A 22,641-nucleotide genomic window follows, 5' to 3' on the forward strand; every position below is an offset into this window, starting at 1 on the left:
TTTTGCAGGAAAACCGCCATCTTCAGCAGCGCGCGATTTGAGCATTGTCGACAAATGTGTTCCTTTTCTTTGGTGTAAGGCTTTGCGGTGGCCGAGAGTTCTTTCTCATCTCAAGACTTGTGAGTTTTGCTAGTCTTCTTATTTTTGGGATTTATGTGCTCTCGTGACTAAGGCGTCTATTTATGCTGCAGGTTCGCGGACTGGTTTGCAAATGGGGGACTGTCCGATGCCATGTTACGCTGACCTGTTCGATGCTGAGGAGGAGCCAGCTGTTGCTACCGAGGTTGTTGCGCCAGACGCCGAGACCGACTTGGAGGTCATTGCTGTGGAACTCGAGGATGGCGAGGTACTTGCTCCCGTAGGTGAGACTGACCGCAGATCCCGTTCTGCCGAGGTTGCTGCTGCTCGTGCCGCGAAGAAGCCTTCCTCGGAGTCTCGTAAGAGTGTTTCGGCAGCTGGTGGCGATCGCTCCCGGAAGAGATCATTACGTTCGAGTCCTCGGAGTGATGCTGGAGGTAATTCTAGGCGTCCTCATCACGCGGAAGATGGGCGCGGGGAATTCGACCCGCAGACGGAAGGTGGTCGTGAAGATGATCGCTCCTTCTCATTTCGCTACGACGTGAAGGACCAGGCGTTCGTTGGGAACTCGCGAGCTTGTGCGGACCTTGCCAGCAGGATTGACGGTGACTCTGTTCCGCTTCTTACCTCTCGCGATTTCGCTTGTCAAGACTCGTACGAGCAAGCCGTTCATCGACAATTTCAGGTTTGTATTTTACCTCTCTGTTCGCCCTGATACGGATTTTACTTAGTCATAATCAAATTATTTTGTTTGGTGCTTTAGGCGATGAGCTGGATCAACCATCTCGCTGGCGACTGTGATGAAAAGGTGTGCGCCGCTAGGAAGGAGGCCTTGCTTGCTCAGGTTGCGCGTGTTCGGGCTGAGCAGTCAAGCAAAGAAAACACAGCGATGGTCAAGGAGCTCACGGCTTCACTCAAGCAATCTCAGCGCAAGTTCACCTCCGAGACGGAGCGACTTAGGAAAGCGAGGGATGAGCGCGGAGAGGAGGAGCACGCCAAGGCTGCTATCGTGATCAAGGCGCATGAAGAGCGTATTGATCGTTTCAGGGAGCATGTGATCGCAACACGCAAGAAACAGCCCCATTTACTCACTCTTAGCCAAGTGACCGGAACTAGGCAATGCTTGACGAAGTTGATCAGTAGGGGTATTGCTATTCCCGAAGAGAGGATGGCGCGTCTTGCTGCTGGCGAGAAGGAGTTCACGGCGAAATCGAACGGGTTGTGGTGCCGCCGCTTCATGATGATGATCTCGAGCCGTTCCCGGAAGCTGCTGGTGGAGGTGCTGATGATGTCGCAAACGAGTGATATGTCCTCGTATTATTACTTATTGTTATTGCTTTTGAGTTTTGCTTCTTGTTATATAGTACTTGGTTGCTGAGTGCTTCTGTACTTTCCCTTCGTATATTTGCAAACTCGTTTGCTTTTGCTTTATAAACTTGGTTGTTTGCTTTCCTGCATAAGTGTTGATTATTGCCGAATTTTTGTTCTCTTCGTAATGATGAAGTTGCTTTCGTTTTTTTTTTATCGTTGCGGGGCATATTTTGCGGTGCAGGACGTCTCCTGGCTTATCCTGGATATGTTATTCCCCGTAACGGTGAGAGTAGACAAGACGGACTTGTCGTACTAGTTAGGTGCGTTCAGTCGTGACCGGCTTACCCTGTGGGTGCTGCAGGAATCGCGAGAGTGTGCGAGTCGGGGTCTTCGGCTTATTCACTCTGCGCCCTGCTAGCTTTGCGAGTCTGGACTCGGCTTATAAATCCTTACCGAAGTAAGGACATGGATTATTTCACCACGGCACTCATGCGGAGCGCTTGCGAGTATGGACTCGGCTTTTATTCTTTACCGAAGTAAAGTATGGATTTTTTCACCATTACATTCATGCGGAACGTAGAACTGTACACCTGGCCAAGGCGTCAGTGTGAAGAGGAAGGATTTGCTCGAAAATTTTATTTTTTTATTAAAGTAATAGTTGGACCTCGTGAAAGGCTGCCTACGTACCTTCGAGAGGGATCAAACCAATTGTAGTTCGTGTTACATAAGAATGCTCGGTGACGAGCTGGTTTTTTTTTTTTTTTTTTTTTTTTTTTTGGTAAACATGCTCCAAGTTGATTGACTAATGGTAGTAGCGCTTGAGGTTGGCGGAATTCCAGGATCTCGGGACTGGTGTGCCGTACATTTCGAGTAGCTGATAGACTCCTGGCTTGACGATCTTCGAGACTAAGTAGGGGCCCTCCCAATGCGCGCCAAGCTTTCCTGCGTTCTTTTCCGCGGTGTTTTCGAAGACTTTGCGGAGGACGAGATCTCCCTCGTCAAAGTAACGAGACTTGACTTTTTTGTTGTAGAACTTTGCAGCAGCTTGCTGGTAGTTCTAGATGCGCAGCATAGCCTGATCGCGCTCTTCTTCGATGAAAAGGATAGCATTTTGTCATTCAGCTCCGGATTGTGTACAAGCATAGATCGTCGGAGTGTTGGGATTCCCACTTCGGCTGGTACAAGTGCCTCCATACCGTACGCGAGTGAAAACGGGGTTCGTCCGGTGGAAGTGCGCGGGGAAGTTCGGTGAGACCACAAAACGCCGTCGAGTTCGTCTGCCCAGAGTCCTTTCTTCGCGTCGAGACGTTTCTTAATCCCAGCGAGGATTGTCTTGTTTGTTGCTTCTGCTTGTCCGTTGTCCTACGGGTATCGTGGAGTTGACTTGCTAAGACCTGTCCGCCACCCAGCGCAGAAACCTTCAAACTGGAGAGAAATAAATTGTGGGCCATTGTCACATACGATTTCGTATGGAAGTCCATGCCTGCATATAATATTCTTCCACACAAAGTTCTGGACTTCATTAGCTTCGAGCGAGGCATACGATTCTGCTTCAACCCACTTTGTAAAGTAGTCCGTCATTATGAGGAGATATTTCTTTTGATTTGACGGAGTTAAGGGGCCGACGATATCCATCGCCCATCGCATGAAGGGGTAAGGTGGGGATGTGGTCCTCAGGAGTTCTGTCAGAGAATGGATGAATGGTGCATGTCGCTGACATTTTTCACACTTTTTTGCGAATGCAGTACAATCGGCAACCATGGTCGGCCAGAAATGGCCATTGCGACGAATTCGAAGTGCCAATGCTCGCCCCCCCGAGTGGTTACCTCCAGCGCCTTCGTGGACCTCTCGCATGATGTCGTTGACATCCTTTGTATTAACACAGATAAGAAGTGCGCCATTTTCCTCCCAACGAAACAAGCTTCCATCCAACATTGTGTAGTGCGCGCTCTTGACGCGAAGACGTCTTGCTTCCCACTTGTCTTTTGGCATAATTCTGTCCGCTATGAATGCTATAATCTCAGTTTGCCAATCGTCTCGTGAGGAGGAATCGGGTGCTGGTGCTGGAGAGGCTGGAGTGGTTGGAGTGTTTGGATTCACAGATATTGGGGCTGGAACAGGTGTGGTGGAATTGTTTGCATTTGGGGCCGTTGAGGCTGATCTCGTGACTGCTAAGACGATTGCTGAGCTAGCGCTTGGGTTTGCTGACGCTTCTGTTGAAAGGGCGACTTCAAGGAGTTGGACGTCAATACTTGGTTGATCAATGCATTCCACCGGAATTACTCGGCGGAGGTCTGGGTCCGATGTAGAGGCTAGTGTTGCCAGTGCGTCTGCGGGAGCATTGTCGCTGCATGGGATCTTGACGAGCTCGAAGAACTCGAACTGTTGTGAGAGGTCGCGGACGACTTTTAGATAAGCATCCATGCGCGCGTGTCTTGTTGCATAGTCTCCACTGAATTGGTGCGTGACCAGCTGTGAATCACAGTAGGCTTGTATCTTTTTGACTCCGATTTCGTGTGCGAGACGTAACCCGGCGATTAGCGCTTCATACTCAGCCTCGTTGTTTGTGGCAGTGAAAGCAAGGCGGAATGACTGCTCCAAGATTTCACCTGTTGGCGAGGTTAGGCGTACGCCTGCTCCCGAGCCCATTTTCGATGAAGCGCCGTCAACGTGAAGAGACCATATCTCGGGTGGGGGGTTGTCAGCTTCGAGTTCAGGAGAGAGCTCTACGAGAAAATCCGCGAGAACCTGTGACTTAGCGCATGTGCGATTCTTGTACTCAATGTCGTACTCACTCAATTCAACTGCCCACTTTGCCAGACGTCCTGAATGACTTGGGCTGTGAAGGATCGTGCGCAGCGGCTGATTTGTTAGAACCTCAACGGTGTGTGATTGGAAGTATGGGCGGAGCTTGCGGGCTGAAATGACGACTGCGTATGCGAGCTTCTCAAGAGTTGGGTACCGAAGTTCTGCGCCATCGAGAGTTTTGCTCACATAGAAGATTGGATGTTGCTCTCCACGATCCTCTCTGACGAGCACACCACTTACAGCTGAACAGGAGATGGCGATGTAGAGATACAACGTTTCTCCTTGCTCGGGTTTGGCCAGGACTGGTGGAGACGATAAGTAGTCCTTCAACTGTGTGAATGCTAGCTCGCATTTCTCATCCCACTCGAAGCGTTTATTCCCGCGGAGGAGCTGATAAAACGGTAAACACTTGTCTGTTGAACGAGAGATGAAACGATTCAGTGCGGCAATTCGTCAGTAAGCCTCTGTACTTCGCGTGTATTCCGTGGTGACGGGAGATTGATGATAGCCGAAATCTGTTTAGGATTAGCTTCTATGCCACGTTTCGTGACGAGGTATCCCAAGAATTCCCCGGAAGTAACCCCAAATGTGCATTTTGCCGGGTTTAGCTTCATGCTGTACTTGTTGAGTATCTCGAAACACTGCTTCAGATGTGCGACGTGGTCTGCGGCCTGAGCTGATTTGACGAGCATATCATCAATGTAGACTTCCATCGTTTTCCCTAGCTGACTTGCGAACATCCGGTTCACTAATCGTTGATACGTTGCACCCGCGTTTTTTAGTCCGAAGGGCATGACTCTGTAGCAGAAGGTACCCTGCTCAGTAATGAATGCAGTTTTCTCGCGATCATCTTTGTGCATCATTATCTGGTTGTAGCCGGAGAACGCGTCCATGAAAGAGAACAACTCGTTTCCTGCTGTGGCCTCGACGAGCTGATCAATGCGCGGAAGAGGAAAACTGTCTTTCGGACAAGCTTTGTTGAGGTCTGTAAAGTCTACGCAGACTCTCCATGTTCCATTCTTCTTCTTAACGACGACGGGGTTACTCAACCAATCTGGATAACGAACCTCCGTGATTGATCCCGCATCAAGTAGCTTTCGTACTTCATCATTGACCGCGGTAGTGCGTTCTGCTCCCAGCTTCCGACGCTTTTACTTGACGGGCTTGTAAGTCGGGTCGACGTTGAGCTCGTGGCTAGTAATGCTTGGATCGATTCCGGTCATATGATCTATCGTCCACGCGAATGTGGTTGCGTTTTTGCGCAAAAACTGGACGAGCTCGTCTCGCAGAGCCATTGGTAACTCGGCGCCTATTCCCACGCAGCGTTTGGGATCAGACAAATCGATGTTGACTTGTATTACAGACTCCTTAGGGGGAGGTATGCGTGGGTCTCGCGGTGGAGTTGATTCAGCTATTACGAAAGCCCGTGCATTCCGCATTTTTTTTTTCGATGATGAAACAAGTTCGTGCCATCAGAGGGTCTCCGCGCAGCGTATAGATTCCGTATGCGTTTGGGAACTTCACACATTGATGGTATGTAGAAGCGACAGCGCGCATTTTGTGGAGCCACGGTGTTCCCAGAATGACGTTGTAGATGATGGGTTTGTCCACGATTGCGAAGTTAAAGCATTGCATCGTCCCGCCGACGTAGATCGGAAGTGTGATGGTTCCAACAGTCATTATAGTATCTCCATCGAATCCTGTCAGAGGCTGCGTTTCATGTACCGTGTTGCGCAAATCAATCTCCATTTGAATCAATACATCCTGGAAGATTACGTTGACCGAGCTCTCGGTGTCGATAAGGATTCTCGTCACTGAGCTTTCCCCGATTACCATTTCTACGACAAGTGGGTCATTGTTCGGACTGGCGTTGCGCGCGTCTTCTTCAGTAAACGTTATTGGTGCAGTGGATGTCTTGAACATGTTGCTGTGAGAAGGCATGTTGCGCTTTGTTTCCGTTTCGCGACAGTAGGCTTGGATCGATCGAACAGAATCACGGCAGGTTGACAAGCCACCCATGATCATGTTGATCCTTCGGCGAGGAGCTTGTGATTCGTCGTGCTCTTCTGCGTCATGATTTCGTTTTGGGGGAGGAGGTAAGCGAGCAATTTCCCGTGCGCGGTCATTTTGTGCCCATGCTCGGTCATCTTGTGCTGCAGCTTCTTCCTCGCGCTGTCTGTCGTGCTGCTGGTCATCTCTTAGGCAATACTGGTTGTCTTTGTGTGTGACGACTTTTCTCCGTTCACGTTCTACATCGATGTCACCTTTTTTGTATTTATTCAGAAGCAGCATTTGAATTGTTTTGCACTCCTCAGTCGAATGTCCGTTGAACCTGTGGAACTCGCAGTACGGTCGCTTTCCTTTGAAGCCGGGATTATCGGATTCACGGTTCCATTTGTTCCACGACTTGTTCGGTTGTTCTTTTCCATCAATAGCAAACATCGTCGCTTTTCTTCCTTTCTCGGCTCGGGCGTAGTCCTTGTTGTAGTGTTGGCGTGGCTCGTGGTACTCATCTACGGCCTTTCCTTTTGAGTCTGGAGCCTTTTCAGATGCTTTTTCGGTTGTACCAGGTTGATCGGGGTTCCTCTTACCTCTGTCTTCTTCGACTAGGATATATCGGTTGGCGCGTGCGAGTACTTCCCCCAAGCTTGTGACAGGCAAGATATTTAGATCGTCCTTGAACCTGGTTCCCCGAGCGAGCGCATTTTTTAGTGCACCGATTGCTGATTCGTCACTTATAGATAGTCGGGACACGACATCCTTAAATCTATCCATGAAAGCCCGTAGTGATTTGTCTCGTTTCTGATACATCCTCCATAGATCGGCATTTGACGCGGGTGTGCGCATGAAGCACTGGTGATGCTGAAGGAATGCGCTTGTTAGTGCTTCGTATCCATCGATTGAGTTGGCCTCGAGTCTTGAAAACCAATTTAGCACTTCGCCGGAAAGACTCTTGACAAACAGCTGACAGCTCCCTGCATCTGCTTCCTCAGGTGAAAAATACGATCGACTGATGTATATTGTCATTGACTTCAGGAAGACGGTGGGGTCGCCCTATCCATCGTATGGAATTGGTCTGTTCTTGCTATTATCGGGATTATGCTTGACCCTAACCCCAGAAACTCTTGCAGTGAAAGGTGAACGTCTTGCTTCCGCTAAGACGGTTTCTAGCTCTGGTGCTGCACTTGTTGCTCGGTGCATCTGAGTCGTAAGTGTTTGCAGCTGAGCTTGCATATGCTGAAGTTCTTGCCGTAGCGCGTGATTCTCAGCATTCTCGGAGCGACTTGGATCAGCACGCTGATGTGCGGAGACCTGACTGGCCTGAAAATGTACCCTTGGCTGCTCGCCATTAGGTCCAACAATGATCGACGAGAGACGGGGCCTTCCATCGGCGTTGTGCTCAGCTCTTGGTATGTTAGCGGTGTAATGGTTAGCTTGCGGAGCATGGTGGTCAGCTCGCGGAGCATAGAGGTCAGCTCGCGGAGCGTTGAGGTCAGCACGCGGAGCGTTGAAGTCAGCTCGCGGAGCGTTGAGGTCAGCTCGCAGAGCGTTGAGGTCAGCTCGCGGAGCGTTGAGGTCAGCTCGCAGAGCGTTGAGGTCAGCTCGCGGAGTGCGTGGTGCCAATGCTTCATCCTCCTGTCACTGATGATGCCTTGCATGGTCATTTCGTCCTTGCGATTCTATCTGCGCCGCTTGACCGCTCATCTTATCCAAGGTTCTTTGTACAGCTTCGTCAAGCGCGGCTTGACTGATTTTCACGTGTCTGGATGATCGACGGGGGTAAATGTCACGCGTAGTGCCCATATCTTTGCGGCCATTTGGAGCGTCTTCAACAGCTACTCGATCTGGAAGGATTGCTCCATTGGATCCGCCATTTGTCGGAGCGACACGCGTAACGCCTACAGCTTCACGGTCGGTTGGATTGTCTCCAGTGGTTTCACGAACAGGAAACGTAACGCCTGCGGCTACGCCATTGGTGGGAGCGACACGCGTAGTGCCTACGGCTGCGCGGTCAGTGAGTGTTGTGTCCTCGCCCGTTACTGCTTCGGGCCTGTTGACGCCTTGGAGTTGGTTGGTCCTCGCACGGGTGCGCCTGTAGTGACCCTCACTAAGGGTAGAAATCCCAAAATAAAAATTCGAGGAAATGGCCCGGAAAAGACTTAAGGAAGTAGCGGGAGTAAAACAAAGAAGAACGACCACAATAAGTCCGAGGAAAAATTCATGAATCGGAGAATGGCCGAGCCAAGACTAAAGTGACCGGAGGTGCGATCGAGACCGTAAGACTGGTCAAAAATTATCAGTCTATGCGGAAATAGCATCCGCGGAAAGTCGGGTAAGTACCAGGAAGAGTTTCGAGATGGTCGAGAAAAGTGGTCGAGACAATCTGTCGAGATGGTCGAGAAAAGTGGTCGAGACATTCTGTCGAGTGTCAAGAAAATTGGTCGAGAAAATCCCTCGAGAGAGTCGAAGGAGTCGAAAATGTCCGAGAAACGCCGAGAGAACCAACGATTCGAGCGATATCGAGAAAATTCGAGGATTGTCGAAGACGTGGGGCAAGGAGGACGAAGCTGGTCGAGAAATCGCGGAAACCCTATTTTCCCAATGAACTGACCAATCACCTTACATGCAAGGCATGCACAAATAATTTTTGTGGTTTAAGAAGAATGGCGCGAGGAGATTGGGCGGTGTAATGCACGCGCCACATGCAGCCAAACTTTTGCCATTTGTCCAATTCCACTAAGGGAAGAAGAAGAGAAATCGAGCCTATAAATAGGGGCTTAGTGGCTTCACTTGGGAAGTTTCTCTCATTTCACTCTTTCCACTAAAACGAAAAAGCTTGCTTCTCTCTCTAAATCTAGAGAGAGAGTGTCGAGAGAGAGAGAGTTTGTCGAGAGAGAGATTGCCGAGAGAGTTGAGGGAGATCGTCGAAGGAGATCAAAGCGAGGTGCTGCTTGTGTCGACAGAGATTGTCGAGGGAGTCGAAGATTTGCGGTGAAGCTGATCGAGGAGCTGTCAAGCGCGAAGGAATTGTCTGATCCGCGGTGCCGTGAAGTCCAATCATCACCGATCGCGTCAAGGTGAGTTCTGCGGTAATTGTTTGTTGCATGTAGACTAGATTCTTGGTAGAATCAGTTAAATTGTTGCATGCATAAACTTGGTAGGATTCACGCTAGATTCATGTTAAAGATTACATCGAATTTGAGCTAGGAATCACCATGCAAGACTTCAAGTGAATTTGGTTGCATTTTAAGCAATTTTGGACTTGCATAAAATTTGGGTTTAGTCGCATGCATGATCGAACCTAGTTTTACTGGATTTATTCTTGTTGAAAAACTGGTTCCATGCATGATTAAATGATTAAGTATTTTGCAATATATTGCATAATTTTAATCAAGGTTAGGACATGCTTAAATGAACCTTAAAGATTTAAATGTTTAAATCGAATAGGTTGCATGCGATTTGAGAGTTGAAGTTTGTTAGAAATTTTGATTGCTTATAAATGGTTGCATGCATGATTTAAAGTTGGTAAAGTCTATTTGCAATTTTTATTGCATAAAATCGGATGAGGTTATTGCATGTTAAATGAATTTAAGAGGATTTAAGAGAAATAAATCATTTGGCTTTGCAAGCATAATTTGGACTTGAGGATTTAAAAGGGAGTTAATTCATGAACGGTTGCATGCATATTAGAACTTGTTGCATTAACTTGCTTAAGTTAATTATATTGTTTGCATGCATGTAGAATAATCTTAAGTTGCTTGATTTACTTTCTTGCTTCTTGTTGATTATTCCATGTTGGTTGTTCTTGCTTGATTGCTTGCATGCGTATAAAATAATCCTAAGTTGCTAGATTTATTTTTCTCGCTTCTTGTGTGATTAACGCATGTACTTTTCTTGCTTGATTTCTCGCATGCGTGCTTGGTTAATCATAGCTCGAATTGTGGTGGTGTTTTATTTTAGCTAGTCTCTTGAATTTGTTTCTTGAGTCTTAGCTAGTGTAGTGTGTCGATAATTCTGGTTCCATAAGCGTGTGTCACGCGTGAGTTCCCGACGACCACTCACGCGGGGACACTGTTACGGCTGGCTAGCTACCAGCGTAACCGCTACATGACGATGTAGCTAAAGGTGGGTTCATGCTGGTGACCTTTGTGGTCTCGGCATGGGAGATGATACGGAACAGAACAGATTATCGAAGGGCCCTAGGTGTAAAGAGTTAGAGCATTCAAGTATTCCTTGTCTGAGTCTATTCGTCTTTACATGCGTATGTTGTCTAAGAGTTAGGATAGTTCAAGTATCCCTTGTTTATTCTAGTCATCTTAGAGAGTTGCGTTTGGTTCAAGAGTCTAAGTGTTCCTTAGTCGTCTTGTGTTGTGTATAGCGATGTCTAGATCATCGAGTCGAGTCGTTGGATCTAACTTTTCTCGCTTGTGTATGGTTTAAATTGCTTCCGCTATAGCTTTTGTTGCGTTGCTTTGATTACTTGCTAGCTTGTTTGCCTTGCTTGTTTTCTTTGCTTGCCGGGGTAGTTGGGTTGGGAAGTTAGTATCCTGTTTAGGAGAAAGGGGTACCCAGGCTCACTGAGTAATCTTAGATTACTCATGATAATATTTTGGTCTTGCAGGGAAGCCTAAGCGAGTTTAGAGCCGGAGCAAACATTAGGGTACCGGATAGGGTTTTACGTGTTCTTTGTAAAATCCTATATTTTGTAAACGGTTATGTTTATTTTCCCGACTATCTTTATATATATTGCTTTAATGATTTATTTATGATGAATTATTTTATTAAAGTGATATATATACGGTCTTCAGGAAAACATGGCAAGTTGCAAACGATACTCGGCCTTGTCCGGGCCAACACAACGCGTGCTGTGGGACGCAAGGGTTACAAAGCCTAAGCGAACCTCGGCCGTGGGCGGAGTCGCGTCCAGGAGGACTGGTCGGGAAGCTGCAGCTTCCGTCCCTCGACCGGACCACCAGGGTGCGGTTCCCACAACAAGTAGCGTCTCGGCGCCATCCGATGGCCTCCGTGGTCATAGAGCGGTTCGGGGGCGTTACAGCGCCCCCATACGGTGCGTGGAGGAGACACGTCGCGGGCTGGGGAGGAGTTCACGCCTTCGTTGCTTGAGTGATTGGTCTGAGACATGCTTTTGGTTTTCCGAAAATGCCTTGTTCTTGAAATTCTTCTCGTCAAAATGAAAGGATCTCGTTCGGCCCCACGGTGGGCACCAAATTGTTGATGTATGAAATCGACAATATAAATGATATGAGTAAAATGGGATGAATCGGATCTGGTTCTTTTATTTAACGTAAGAATCTCTTAGAAGGGTTCTCAGGAAAATGACAATTACAGAGCTAAAATGCTTAATTCGAGAATAACAGCTTTTCCTCTCTCTAATTGCCCAAAATTTCGGATCCCTTTTCCTAACAATGATGTCAGGTATTTATAGTGGGACCTTGACCTAGGGTTTCTTCTGTCTCCTGGTAAAATGACGATTTTGCCCTTGCGACCTGTTGGGCTAAATCCAAAACTTTAGGCCCAAATCTTCATGAAATCTTCTGCTTGGGCCTTCCTAAGTGTTGGGGGCAAAGCCCATATCCAACACTACTCTCCATAGATAGATTCACCTATCTTCGTGATGCAAGGGTTTTAAAAAAAAAAAAAAAAATTTGTGTTTGTGTTTGTTGAAATCTATGGGGTTGTAAAGCCTCTCCTCACTGTAAACTTGGTTTTCTATGTTCGAAGACAAAGGGAAAGCAATCCATTTTAGGGATCAAATTTTATTGTTAGGGCTTTATGTCTTTTATAATAAAAACCTCATCTTTAATCCATTTTCTTCCTTTCATGTAAACTTGGTCCTATAAAATTTCTTTGCGGAACTATGAATGTTTTACAAATAGAAAAGTTTGATTTATTTATATTTTAGAGAACAGAAGTGTCACCTTTTTTGTGGTGTCATAAAACATATGAGGATCTGATTTTTTTTTTTTTTTTTGGGTCTTGTTTACACCGAACAAGAAGATATTTTTCCTCCTTTCTCAGTGTTTGTTTTTGTTGCGTTTACTGTAAATCTGGGAATGGAGAATGATTTGTATGTAGTGATGTGTATACCTTTTAGCGAATCATATACATAAGGTTTCTTCTTCACTCTCCATATTGGCTTTTAATCTTGTTGTTATTGGGTTTCTTACTGTAAAGATAGATTTATATTTTAGGGCTATATCCGTTAGTTTCGTTTTGATGTATCACTGTTTTTTAAGATTACTGTATGATATAGTCTGTATCTGTTTTATGTCTTTTTTTCCACAAAAACCTCATCTTTAATCTTCTTTTTTTTTTTTTGGTATTGTTTACATTTTTTCCGAACAAGAAGAACTTGAAAAACATGGATATTGGAGGAAAAAAAGATAGAAACAATGACAAACATAACAGGAAGAAGGTATGATTTGTTTTCTTAGTTACATTATAAAGTTCATCATATATGTGAAAAAATAAGTTAACTAGTTGATGTGTTTATATGTTTTCCTTAATCAGGACAAAGGTAAGGAGAAAGAAATTACCGAAGAAGAAATGCCTAGGAATAAAACATACATGGTATTTAAATCTATAATTTAATAAATGTGTGATGAACTACATCATTTGACTATTCACTAATTTAATTTAGTTTAATCATATATGTTATTTGTTTATTAGGAAGAGGAGAAGAAAAAGGAAAAACAAATTACCGTGTCGGACGATGGAGATGTAAGAGAGTTCTTGGAGAGTTTGTGAAGAAACATGGTATCCTTGAAGAAGGTGAATGTTCTTACAAACGTTCCAAACAAGAGTGTCCTACTCATGCCAATGTAAGTTTTTTTTACCTTATGAATCTCTCATTATCGTATGAATAAAAAAATTAAGGACAGTGTTTACAATAGAATATAAGCTTCTTCTTCTTCTCTGTTTATGGTACATAGTAATATAATAATAGAAACTACTGTCTTCTTTTTTTTTTGTTCCTTCTCTTGTAGCCCACTAGGGAGACGATTGACCGTTTCGTCGTTATGGATCATGTTGATGATGTGGATCTTGCAAGACTAGTGATGAGGCATCCAGTCGTTGGAGTGTTGCCACTGTGGAGTGACTTTAATGAACATAGACACGTAAGTATAGAGTTGACTACCAATATGTTTATGAAACTATATATATAATCTGATGATATAATAATATTTTAACAGCATATGATTGTTTGACAAGCAGGGAATCTATCATCCCAAGTCTTTAAACTATGGTTTACTCAAATACCATGCCGTTCTGATCATGGGTTTTGGAGTTGATGAACATGGATTTTATTGGATAATCCAAAACAGTTGGGGAAGAGGTTGGGGAGAAAGAGGATTTGGTCGCATTCACCGGGAATCTAGAAGAGGGAGACGTTCACTATTTACCCAAGTCTACTATGGAGAAAAGAAAGGATATCCACAGAAGAAAAAGAAGTAAAATGGAGACTGAATTATTTCTTTTTATCAGAGGAAAGGCAGTTATCGATAAGATGTTGAACCTTTATAGATATTTTAAGTTTTTGTTTTTCTTTTACTTTTGTGTGCGGCTGCTACTACTACTTCAAGGTTGTGCAAGTTTTTGTGTTGGAATCTATCAGTTGAATTTCAGAATACAAGGAGGTATCGTAGAGCTTTGTGGCTTGGACAAAAGAATGGAGAGACTCTCTGTTTTGTAACAGAGTATCTCAAACTCTTCAAAAGAAAAGACTTTCTTTTTCTTTTTTTTTGCCTTTATAACAGAGTGGAGAAACACAGTTGAGAGAATGTGAGCTTTGTATTTGCCAAGCGTGGGTGGGTGAAGGAAAAAGCGGTTAACTCTCAAGTGGTTTAGTGGCGAGACGTAGGGCTATACTGGCTTAGTGTATCTGAACGTGTTAAACTGTGTTTCGTGCATCAATCACACTCTATCTCTGCATTCATCATCAGATTCTCATTGTTATCATAGTTTGAGTTTTACATTTTTCACAAGAATAGTTCCAAAGCATAGCTCGGAAGTATAAACGAATAAGAAAGCTTAAGTCTTGGAAGAGGGTAAACCCTCTACAAACTGAAATTGGTATCAAAGCAGTTTTGACCTTACCCCACTAGCAATTTTTGATACTTGTCTCTAATCACCAAAAACTGTGACAATCCTGAGACACTTCTTTTGTAGCCACTTCCACATCAAAACTTGAGCTTATGATGTTGCTTTCATCTGTAGAGTCTGAACCCAATATGCATAAACTCCACAACGACTTGACACCTGCATCATTTACCACTTTTGGACCTAACCTGAAATCTATCTTTAACCATCAACCTTACTTGTGACAGTGCCTTAGGGACCTGCATTATAACTGTTATCAAAACCCTGAACCTGAATTTTCTCCTTATTCAAATTGGTCTTCTTACGATGCAACCTGACACAACAAGCTGGATTTGTTATTTTCTCGAAATGCAGTATGTTTTCTCCAGTTGCATTTTCCAACATTTGAGCGACATGTTCATCGTGATTTAAACAGAAAAAATAAAAACTTAAAAAAGTCCATTGAGCACTTGCAACTGTTTCTCTCACTTTCTCTTCTCAATTTCTCTTTCAAGAATCCATTGAGCAGTTAGTATTATCTCAAACTCGTACTTGTGTATAATCTCTGGATCTTTAGACATCCTGCAACTTATACTTGAGTACTCTTATCAAAATCCCAAGCTTCTTCTCAAATCTGTTAACACCTCTTCTTTTGTCATCAAAACATCTATGATTCTTCTTTTTAACAGTGAGCTTTACATGTTTAACTCTGATTCTTTGAACCATGAATTGCTTCATCTACAATCCAAAAAACATCTAGAGATGTTCTCTACACTTGTTGCAGAGACAGACGCCACCTGGAACAACAACCATACAAACTTCACTGCGTTTCATCCTACTTGGTTCTACCTTTCCGAGTTAAACATTCTTGTTCACTGTCACTTTGAATCCACACACATTTATTTAACCGGAGTATCCGATTAGTTTTATGGCTTCTTACTTGAAACACTGTGTCGAAACTCTATGCTTTGAGAAAAAACTTCTTCTTGACTGCAAAACACCAGCTTTTCCCCTGAGAACTTCATCGAAATAAGACACTTCGCCTCTCATAATCGCTTTTGCTGTCAATCGGTTTGTACTTTCAGACTTACAAACTGATTCGTTCCTTTTCTCACCAAACTCGTTCTCAGCTTTGCAATGATCACATTGCCTGTGGCCTTCTTTCTTGCAGGTCCAAGAAATCTTTTTCTTTTTTTTACCTTAGATTTGTTCTTATTCTCTCTTTTCTCTTGGTTTTGTTTGGATGAAGAGTTGTTCTAAAAATGCATAATGCAGGACCTACAACTACAAATGAGGTAGGCAATGCCCTTATGGCACGGTGGCTCCAGTCGGCTGGTCTGCAGAATCTGGATTCTCCAGTCACCTGTTTTGCAGAATGGAAAAGTAGGTACAAAAGGGTACATTGGTTCTTCAGAATTTCTATTCGTACCTGATGCCACTCTACTTGCATATTTGTGTCCTTCGTAATGTTTCACTTTATTTTTAGGTTTTCAGAAAGAGATACGTACAGAATGAAATCACTTCCTAGTTCCTATATGTGTTGTATACAAGATCTTACGAGGTTGTTAGATCAACCAGTATACTGTGATCAGAGGCTTAAATTATGTTGCGAATCAACTACAGCTACTTGGGGGGGGATATATAGTGGTGGGGAGAGCTGTGAGGGTGTATCTCTGTTTCTCTTCTAAAGGGTCAACTATTTACATTTTTCTTGGGATAGAACTTGTTGTAAACCCATCTTGCACAAAACATGCCAAGGTTGAACTATCAACCTGTGTTTTAGGAGACAAGATTCTGTCCATCATAACAAACCATTTTCATCAATCACAAGTGTATCAGGATTGCCATTTTCACACATCTAGATAAGTTAAAGACCAACTACAAATAAGACAAGATACATAATTAAGTAAAATGTTCCAGATAAAGAGTCTTCTCAGTGGAAGGGAAGACCACAGAGTTGGAAGTGAGCCAAGATTCATCCATCACCATCACCACCACCTGTATGCATCCAAGATTCAAATAGTCAACAAGGCGCGACCCAGCTGACAACTCACAAGGAAGGATTTCTTGAAGGAATGCAATCTCAAAGAAAAATTCAAAAGCAAAGATAATACTCCAAAACTACATCTATACAACAAGAAGGGTGATTCCAGTTCCGTCACCGTGAAAGCACAAGCAACAATTAGTTCTATTATTAGTTTCATAGGGTTGAAATGTGTTCCTCTTTCGTAATATAATTTCTCATTTTGTAATGCAAAAAAAGAAAAAGCTTACTGGTTAATAATTAGAAGAAGAAGAAGAAGCCATATATATAACAAGTGTACCTACCTCACCCATTGATCAAATTATTGCGTTGGCCTCAGCCTGAATTCACGAACATCGACATCACGCATAAACCAGAGCGCCTTCACTTGGTAACATTGTGGCTCTGGATTTGGTGCGGACAGATCCTTTGCCCAAAATGTTATAAAAAACAGAAAACCTTTGGCGGCCACTACATTTGCAGTCACATACTTGACAAGCTTGAGTTCAGTTCCCTGCTAGGGAAATAAAACACACACACAAAAAGAGAGTGTTAAATTGAAAAAGAGGAACCACGAAGCTGAGAGAAAAAGAATATATAATAGGTAAAAGAATTAGCAGCTCTGACAGCTTCTTCGTTTTCTTCGTCAATGGCTGTATTTATGAGCAGTTTCATTATATATAGTGGTGGGGAGAGCTGTGAGGGTGTATCTCTGTTTCTCTTCTAAAGTGTCGTAAGTGTCTAACTATTTACAATTTCTTGGGATAGAACTTGTTGTAAACCCATCTTGCACAAAACATGCCAAGGTTGAACTATCAATTTCGTCAATGGCTGTATTTATGAGCAGTTTCATTAACTCCTTATTGCTAAGTTGATCATCATAATCTCCTCTCGAATCGACTATGCTGCCCGGGAAGTTGTAGTCCATACTATCCCAATCAACATCATAACCCTAAAATAAAACAAAAATTGAACATCTGATTCTTATTAATTAATAATAATAATAATAAACGATTATTGAACCGTACCCCACTCTCTGTAAATTGCTTCTCAAAGATCATTCGCTGTTTTGCATATTCAGGATCGTCCCAGTTTCCATTCCGGAGATTTCGCATTGCGGGGATTTCGATCTCTTCTTCCTCCGGATCTGAAGGACAAACCAACTCCCTCGCATCCGGATCTGTCTTCGCCTTCTTCAGCGGCGGAGAAACAAACTCTGTCGTGCCTCTAGCCTCGATCGACATTTTTTTTTTCCCCAATTGAGAAGATGAGAAGATTTTTTTTTTTTTTTTTGTTTTTCACCAGCTATATATGTATACTATATGTTATTAAATAATCGGATTAAATAATAATGGGTTTGGTTATCTGGTAATTAGGATAGTGAATTTACTATCCTAATCAGACCGGTTTCTTTTCGGTATTCATTCGGTTCAGGTTGATTCGGATAGTTAATATAAAAACCAAAAAATATCGGGTAATAATCGGTTCGGTTTCTAAATACCCGAACCATAACATTCTACCCGAAACAATAAAAAACAATCCAAATTAACCAAAACTAACCATCGTTCAAAAACAAATACAACAAGAACAAGTTACCATAATTCAAGTTTCAAAAAGTAGAAAGAGTTTAAAGAGAGCGAATATAAGAGGTTTTAGAGTTTTAGGGGGGGTTATTGGATCCTTGATTTTAATGGATTTAGAAATCCAAGTTAAATCATGTGTTATTCAATCATTCATTTTAAAATATTTTTTAAAATTCTGTGTTATTGGATCTATGAATTCTAAATCCTAATTAAAATGACCCCTTATTCATTATTAAAGATTTGAGTATGAATTTGATTTCATATTGGATTTGGATGGATTTGAAAAGATGTTTTACTTGTAAATATAGGAATTGGAAATCCTTGGTCTCCACCTAGTTATTTGGGTGGATTTGGAAAAAAAAAAAAACACCTCATACGTATAATAGCAAACCATACAGAATTATCATAATAGCAAACATATTTTTCTTCTCTGCATTATCGTAATATTGATTTTAAGCCATTTATCTACACAGTCTACATGGAAGACATGTGCGCATGGCAGCTCTCTTACATCTTCGTCATCTCCATATCTAGTCAAGCAGATGCAACAGCTCTGCAAAACCAAATGCAGACAATTGTTAATAATTGAACATAAGGACATTGTACGCCTATATACAATTGACGTAATATTAAACCAACGATAATGAAACGTAAAAGCATACAGATCATGAAATGTAATATTAAACATAATATTATCGTAATATTAAACGTAATATTTCTGCATTATTGTAATAGCAAACCAACGACAAAAAGATCATGAAGAATTACACCTATAAGACCAGACATAACAATACTGAGAGAAAGAAATTCTTTAATGAGAAAGCAGAAAAGGTGTTCTTCGGCCAGTGATAGTCAGTAATAATAATTAGCACCATCACGTTACGCTTAATCTAACCATAACGCTCATCAGTCAACATGCTAACAAAGACTTCTTTCATTCCTAACTGGTGAATCACTTTAACTGCGTCGTAACGAACATTTTTTTTCAAATTAGGAACTTTTTTTTCAAACCTCTCTTTGTTCTTACAACCCAAGAACAACAAAGAAAATATGCCAATTAGTGGAGAGAGACAATAACATCAAACATGTTGACTGATTCACTTGAGAGTGATACGTGAGAGGTTATTTTTATAAATTCTATTTTCCTTTTATAAATTTTGAATTCTATTCTCTAGGATTTTCAAATCCACTTTCTTTGACTTTCAAATCCACATTATTTGATTTTCAAATCCATATTATTTGATTTAAAAATCCATGGATTACATGTGGATTTCCAAATCTTATAAGGATTTCTAAATCCATTAAAATCAAGGATCCAATAACCCCCCATTAGAGCGAATAAAAGTAGATTGGCTTTTTAATGTATTTTCAATATTTATAATATTGTATTTTTACTTTTCGTGTCATCAAATTTACCGTAATTAAATTTAAAATTTTACTATTTATCAAAGTAAATAGGTAATGTTGTTTTTTGTTTGTGCTAATTTTTATGTGTCAATATAAGTGATTTTGTTTTGGTTTTCATATTTGTTTTCTTATATTGAAAATTCTGCACAACAATTTTTTTATAAGTCCACATTAGTATTTAACATAAAATATGGTAAAATAAGCAATAGTTCTTATTTTCTTATCACAAAAAATGGTGAAAGTATGTGTTGTAGTCAAATATTTTTCTTATACTAATATTTATGTAAAAATCCTTCTTATTGTTATATAAACTCTAACATGTTCAATCGCATGATTTACAACATTATAAGATTATGTAAACTCTAACCCGCTTAATTTTGGACCGGTAATCATAGTTTTGCAGATTAACCCATCTACTGTTATAGTATTTTATATACGAATACAATAATACGTTTATATTTAAATGTGACACAGTGTACGATATTTTGCAAGTTTTGACAAAGTATTATTAACAACGAAGTAGACAAAACAAACTGTAACAAAACTTTACTTATTATTAGGAAAGAAGTATTCCAAAACATAGAAAATAATTTACAAAATAATTTTATTATTGAAACATGGTTACAAAAATTTCCTCGCTTTAAACGCTATATCCAAAATCGAACAGACCCAAATGGTTGAACAACAAACATAGACTAAACAGAATAAAAGATAGTGTGTCACAGTGGTGATTAAGTAATTTTGAAGAAGATGAAAGAGAGTTCTTTATACTCTCATCATTTTATTTTTGAATGCCTGCATGTATATGTATTAATAGTGAGATTGAATTTGAAAAACTATTTAAAAAAAATATTCCTAGAGTAGAGAACCGAAGCCACTTGTTTAGCATGAAATATTGTTTTTAATGGCCAATCTAATTCTGATAATCTTATTGTTCTTATTGCAACTTGAAGCGCCTCGGAATGACCTGTAATGCAGCAAAGATTACAAATTAGATTCAGGTAATCTTGTAGGAAACCAGGTCCACAATTCAACAAGAAGCTAGAATGAATCATATATATGGTGATGATGTTACAACAGAAGGTTAAAGTGAGCAGTATACCTTGTAAACTTGATGATTATGTAGGCTTAACCCTGACCATATCAACAGATATCTCTTCACGAAAGTTGTACACCTTTGCTTGGTAAGATTTTGGCTCTTGAATTGACGATTTAAGATCAGTGGCCAAAAATGTAATATAAAAATTATAACCCCTGCAGGGTGTTAGATTTGCACTAACGTATTTGACATATTTAAGCTGTGTTCCCTGGCAGAGCAAAGCCAAAACACACAAAAAGATAAGTAGAAGCTGAAAGAAATAGGGAAGACCAAGCTCTTAACGTACATACATTTTCTTCATCGTGTTCTTTAATGGCTGACTGTATGAGCAGCTCGATCAGCTCTTCATCGCTTAGTTTAATATCAACATTTGGACCCCAATCGAAGTTGATAACATTAAAAGCGTAGTCAAAGCTGTCCCAGTCCACATCAAAACCCTAAAGTCATTGAACAACAATATAAACTTATGAGTACCAAAGTGGATGCATACAAATACATGTACCCAACAAATTGAGACAAAGTAGATCAAACAGAGCAATAGTATTGTCTCAATATTTTTTTGGACCCTAGGTGAACTAAATTTTTTGGACCTTTTTCACACTAATTTTTTTTTTTTATCCCCTTTGTTGAAGGAATTTTTCTGAATTTTGGGTTAGTCCCTTGGCCTTTGCCCCTCCCGCCGCCCCCATGAGCCGGGCGCCCTAAGTCCTCTACAAATCACGCCCAGAAATTATTGATCCAACTCACAAACAAATCTATCTAGAAAGAGGCATCTACATAACTGAGATTTAGGTTAGGGATTTCTAGAGATAACCTCGGACTCTGAAAATTGTTTGAAAAAGAGATCTCGCTGTCTATTACATTCCGGTTCGTCCAAGAATCCGCCATAGCGGATTATCTTTCCGTGAAAGTTTAAGGAATCCAGTATAATAGGCTGTGTCTCTTCTTCTTCTTCATCTTCCTCTGCCTTCCCCGCCACCGTTTCATCACTGGCTTTGGCTTCCTCTATCTTTGGTATCTTCTGCAGTGGAGAATCGATCGCCGTATCATCAGACAGGAATGAGTCGCCGACGCCAGCCATGGTCTTAACCTAGATAACTCCCTTTTGAACGGATCCGGAGGTCAGAAAAAAAAGACGGAAGAAGTTCTTAATTTATTATTATAGAAAGGCAATATATTCAAGATATATTGCCGAGCCCTAGCTTTAAGGGGGCGGATCGGGGTGATCCAACGTCTAACTCGTAAAATGTCTACTGGAATTTAGACGGTTGTGACTTCTGTACAACAACAAAATATATTATATATATATGATATTATAGAAAAAATTAAGGCTATTCTAGTTCTAATAATCGTATATTGTTCTTTTTTTTCTTACAACAAAAGATTAGGTCATACGTGAAAAATTGTTTACATACAGAAAATAATGCGGAGTTATACGCAGCTTACGTGTTACAACATCCGCATGTACAATACATTGAAATTTCTAGAAATCGTATATAATGTAGTCTACTTACATTTGTGTCCGACAGTATATTTTGTGTAATTTAAGTTGCATTAGAAACAATAAAAACACTGCATTAATGTGCCCAAATGTGCTTTTCAAGATCTTTTGAGGTGTTAGATCAACCATATCAGAGGCTTAAATTATGGCTCAACTTTGGCAATAACGACAAGGGTTTGTGTCATTCTGTAATGGTACTCTATTTTTTTTTGTGTTAGAATATTTTTGTCACGTTTTTTTGTAATGTATTTTATTTTCCTTTAGGAATCTTATGGATAGAGTATCGTTCTCACTAAAACACTAGGGCACTCTTCTGATGAGATCATGGCCAGTCCAACTCAACCACAAGAACCATACAAAGCGGAGGAGCAGCTTGTACCGGAGAAAGCATTGATTATTCTGGCGGGTTCTCTAACAAGATCAAGGTGCAAAAGGTTCACTCAAACAAACAATTATTGAAGTAATTGTTAGTTTTTTTTTCCTTTTCTAATTAGTTTGGCTTATATTTTTTTTAGTTGATTAATATTAATTTTATCTTTGCTTTTTGATTCTGGAAGTTCTATACAAAAAGCATAAGATTTTCCATGGAGTAGTTATTCTCACGAAATAATCTTCCGAGTTTGCTTATATTTTTTTAGTTGATTACTATTAACTGTTAGTTGTTTTTCTCGTTTCTAATTAGTTTGTCTATGGTTTTTGGCTTATATTTTTTCAGTTAATTACTACTAAT

The 22,641-nt window shown here is 41.4% G+C and overlaps 4 protein-coding genes across 7 annotated transcripts; all 4 read right to left on the reverse strand.

Annotated features, from left to right (window-relative positions):
- Positions 1–2,295: 2,295 nt before the first annotated feature.
- LOC147930656 (uncharacterized) lies at positions 2,296–5,492 on the reverse strand. Its single transcript, XM_087476975.1, has 4 exons — positions 5,358–5,492; positions 4,668–5,264; positions 2,851–4,587; positions 2,296–2,751 (listed from the first exon to the last, which is right to left on the reverse strand). Exons 1-4 carry the CDS (start codon positions 5,490–5,492, stop codon positions 2,296–2,298), a joined length of 2,925 nt encoding a protein of 974 aa, XP_087333101.1.
- Positions 5,493–5,604: 112 nt separating this feature from the next.
- LOC147930657 (uncharacterized) lies at positions 5,605–7,224 on the reverse strand. Its single transcript, XM_087476976.1, has one exon. It carries the CDS (start codon positions 7,222–7,224, stop codon positions 5,605–5,607), a length of 1,620 nt encoding a protein of 539 aa, XP_087333102.1.
- An 8,869-nt stretch (positions 7,225–16,093) lies between these two features.
- Positions 16,094–17,684, reverse strand: LOC104732077 (uncharacterized). Of its 3 annotated transcripts, XM_087478451.1 has the most exons (5): positions 17,350–17,655; positions 17,142–17,273; positions 16,949–16,963; positions 16,627–16,835; positions 16,094–16,296 (listed from the first exon to the last, which is right to left on the reverse strand). In XM_087478451.1, exons 1-4 carry the CDS (start codon positions 17,563–17,565, stop codon positions 16,644–16,646), a joined length of 555 nt encoding a protein of 184 aa, XP_087334577.1. In that variant the 5' UTR covers positions 17,566–17,655; the 3' UTR covers positions 16,094–16,296; positions 16,627–16,643. The 3 variants fall into 3 exon arrangements, 2 of the variants coding, with proteins under 2 accessions (XP_087334577.1, XP_087334578.1); XR_015574537.1 differs by lacking the exon at positions 16,949–16,963 and having other exon boundaries at positions 16,627–16,838; positions 17,135–17,273; positions 17,350–17,684; XM_087478452.1 differs by lacking the exons at positions 16,949–16,963; positions 17,142–17,273 and having other exon boundaries at positions 17,350–17,634.
- A 2,449-nt stretch (positions 17,685–20,133) lies between these two features.
- LOC147930658 (uncharacterized) lies at positions 20,134–21,629 on the reverse strand. 2 transcript variants are annotated; one of them, XR_015574049.1, is made up of 5 exons: positions 21,225–21,629; positions 21,001–21,120; positions 20,701–20,847; positions 20,414–20,618; positions 20,134–20,278 (listed from the first exon to the last, which is right to left on the reverse strand). XR_015574049.1 is itself a non-coding variant. In XM_087477833.1 (4 exons), the coding sequence occupies exons 1-3, from the start codon at positions 21,489–21,491 to the stop codon at positions 20,430–20,432; spliced, it is 603 nt and encodes a 200-aa protein (XP_087333959.1). In that variant the 5' UTR covers positions 21,492–21,505; the 3' UTR covers positions 20,134–20,278; positions 20,414–20,429. The 2 variants fall into 2 exon arrangements, 1 of the variants encoding a protein (XP_087333959.1); XM_087477833.1 differs by lacking the exon at positions 21,001–21,120 and having other exon boundaries at positions 21,225–21,505.
- Positions 21,630–22,641: the final 1,012 nt, after the last annotated feature.

This window comes from Camelina sativa, chromosome 12 (assembly GCF_030686135.1).
Source record: "Camelina sativa cultivar CO46 ecotype springtype chromosome 12, ASM3068613v1".
NCBI classification, from domain to species: Eukaryota; Viridiplantae; Streptophyta; class Magnoliopsida; order Brassicales; family Brassicaceae; genus Camelina; species Camelina sativa.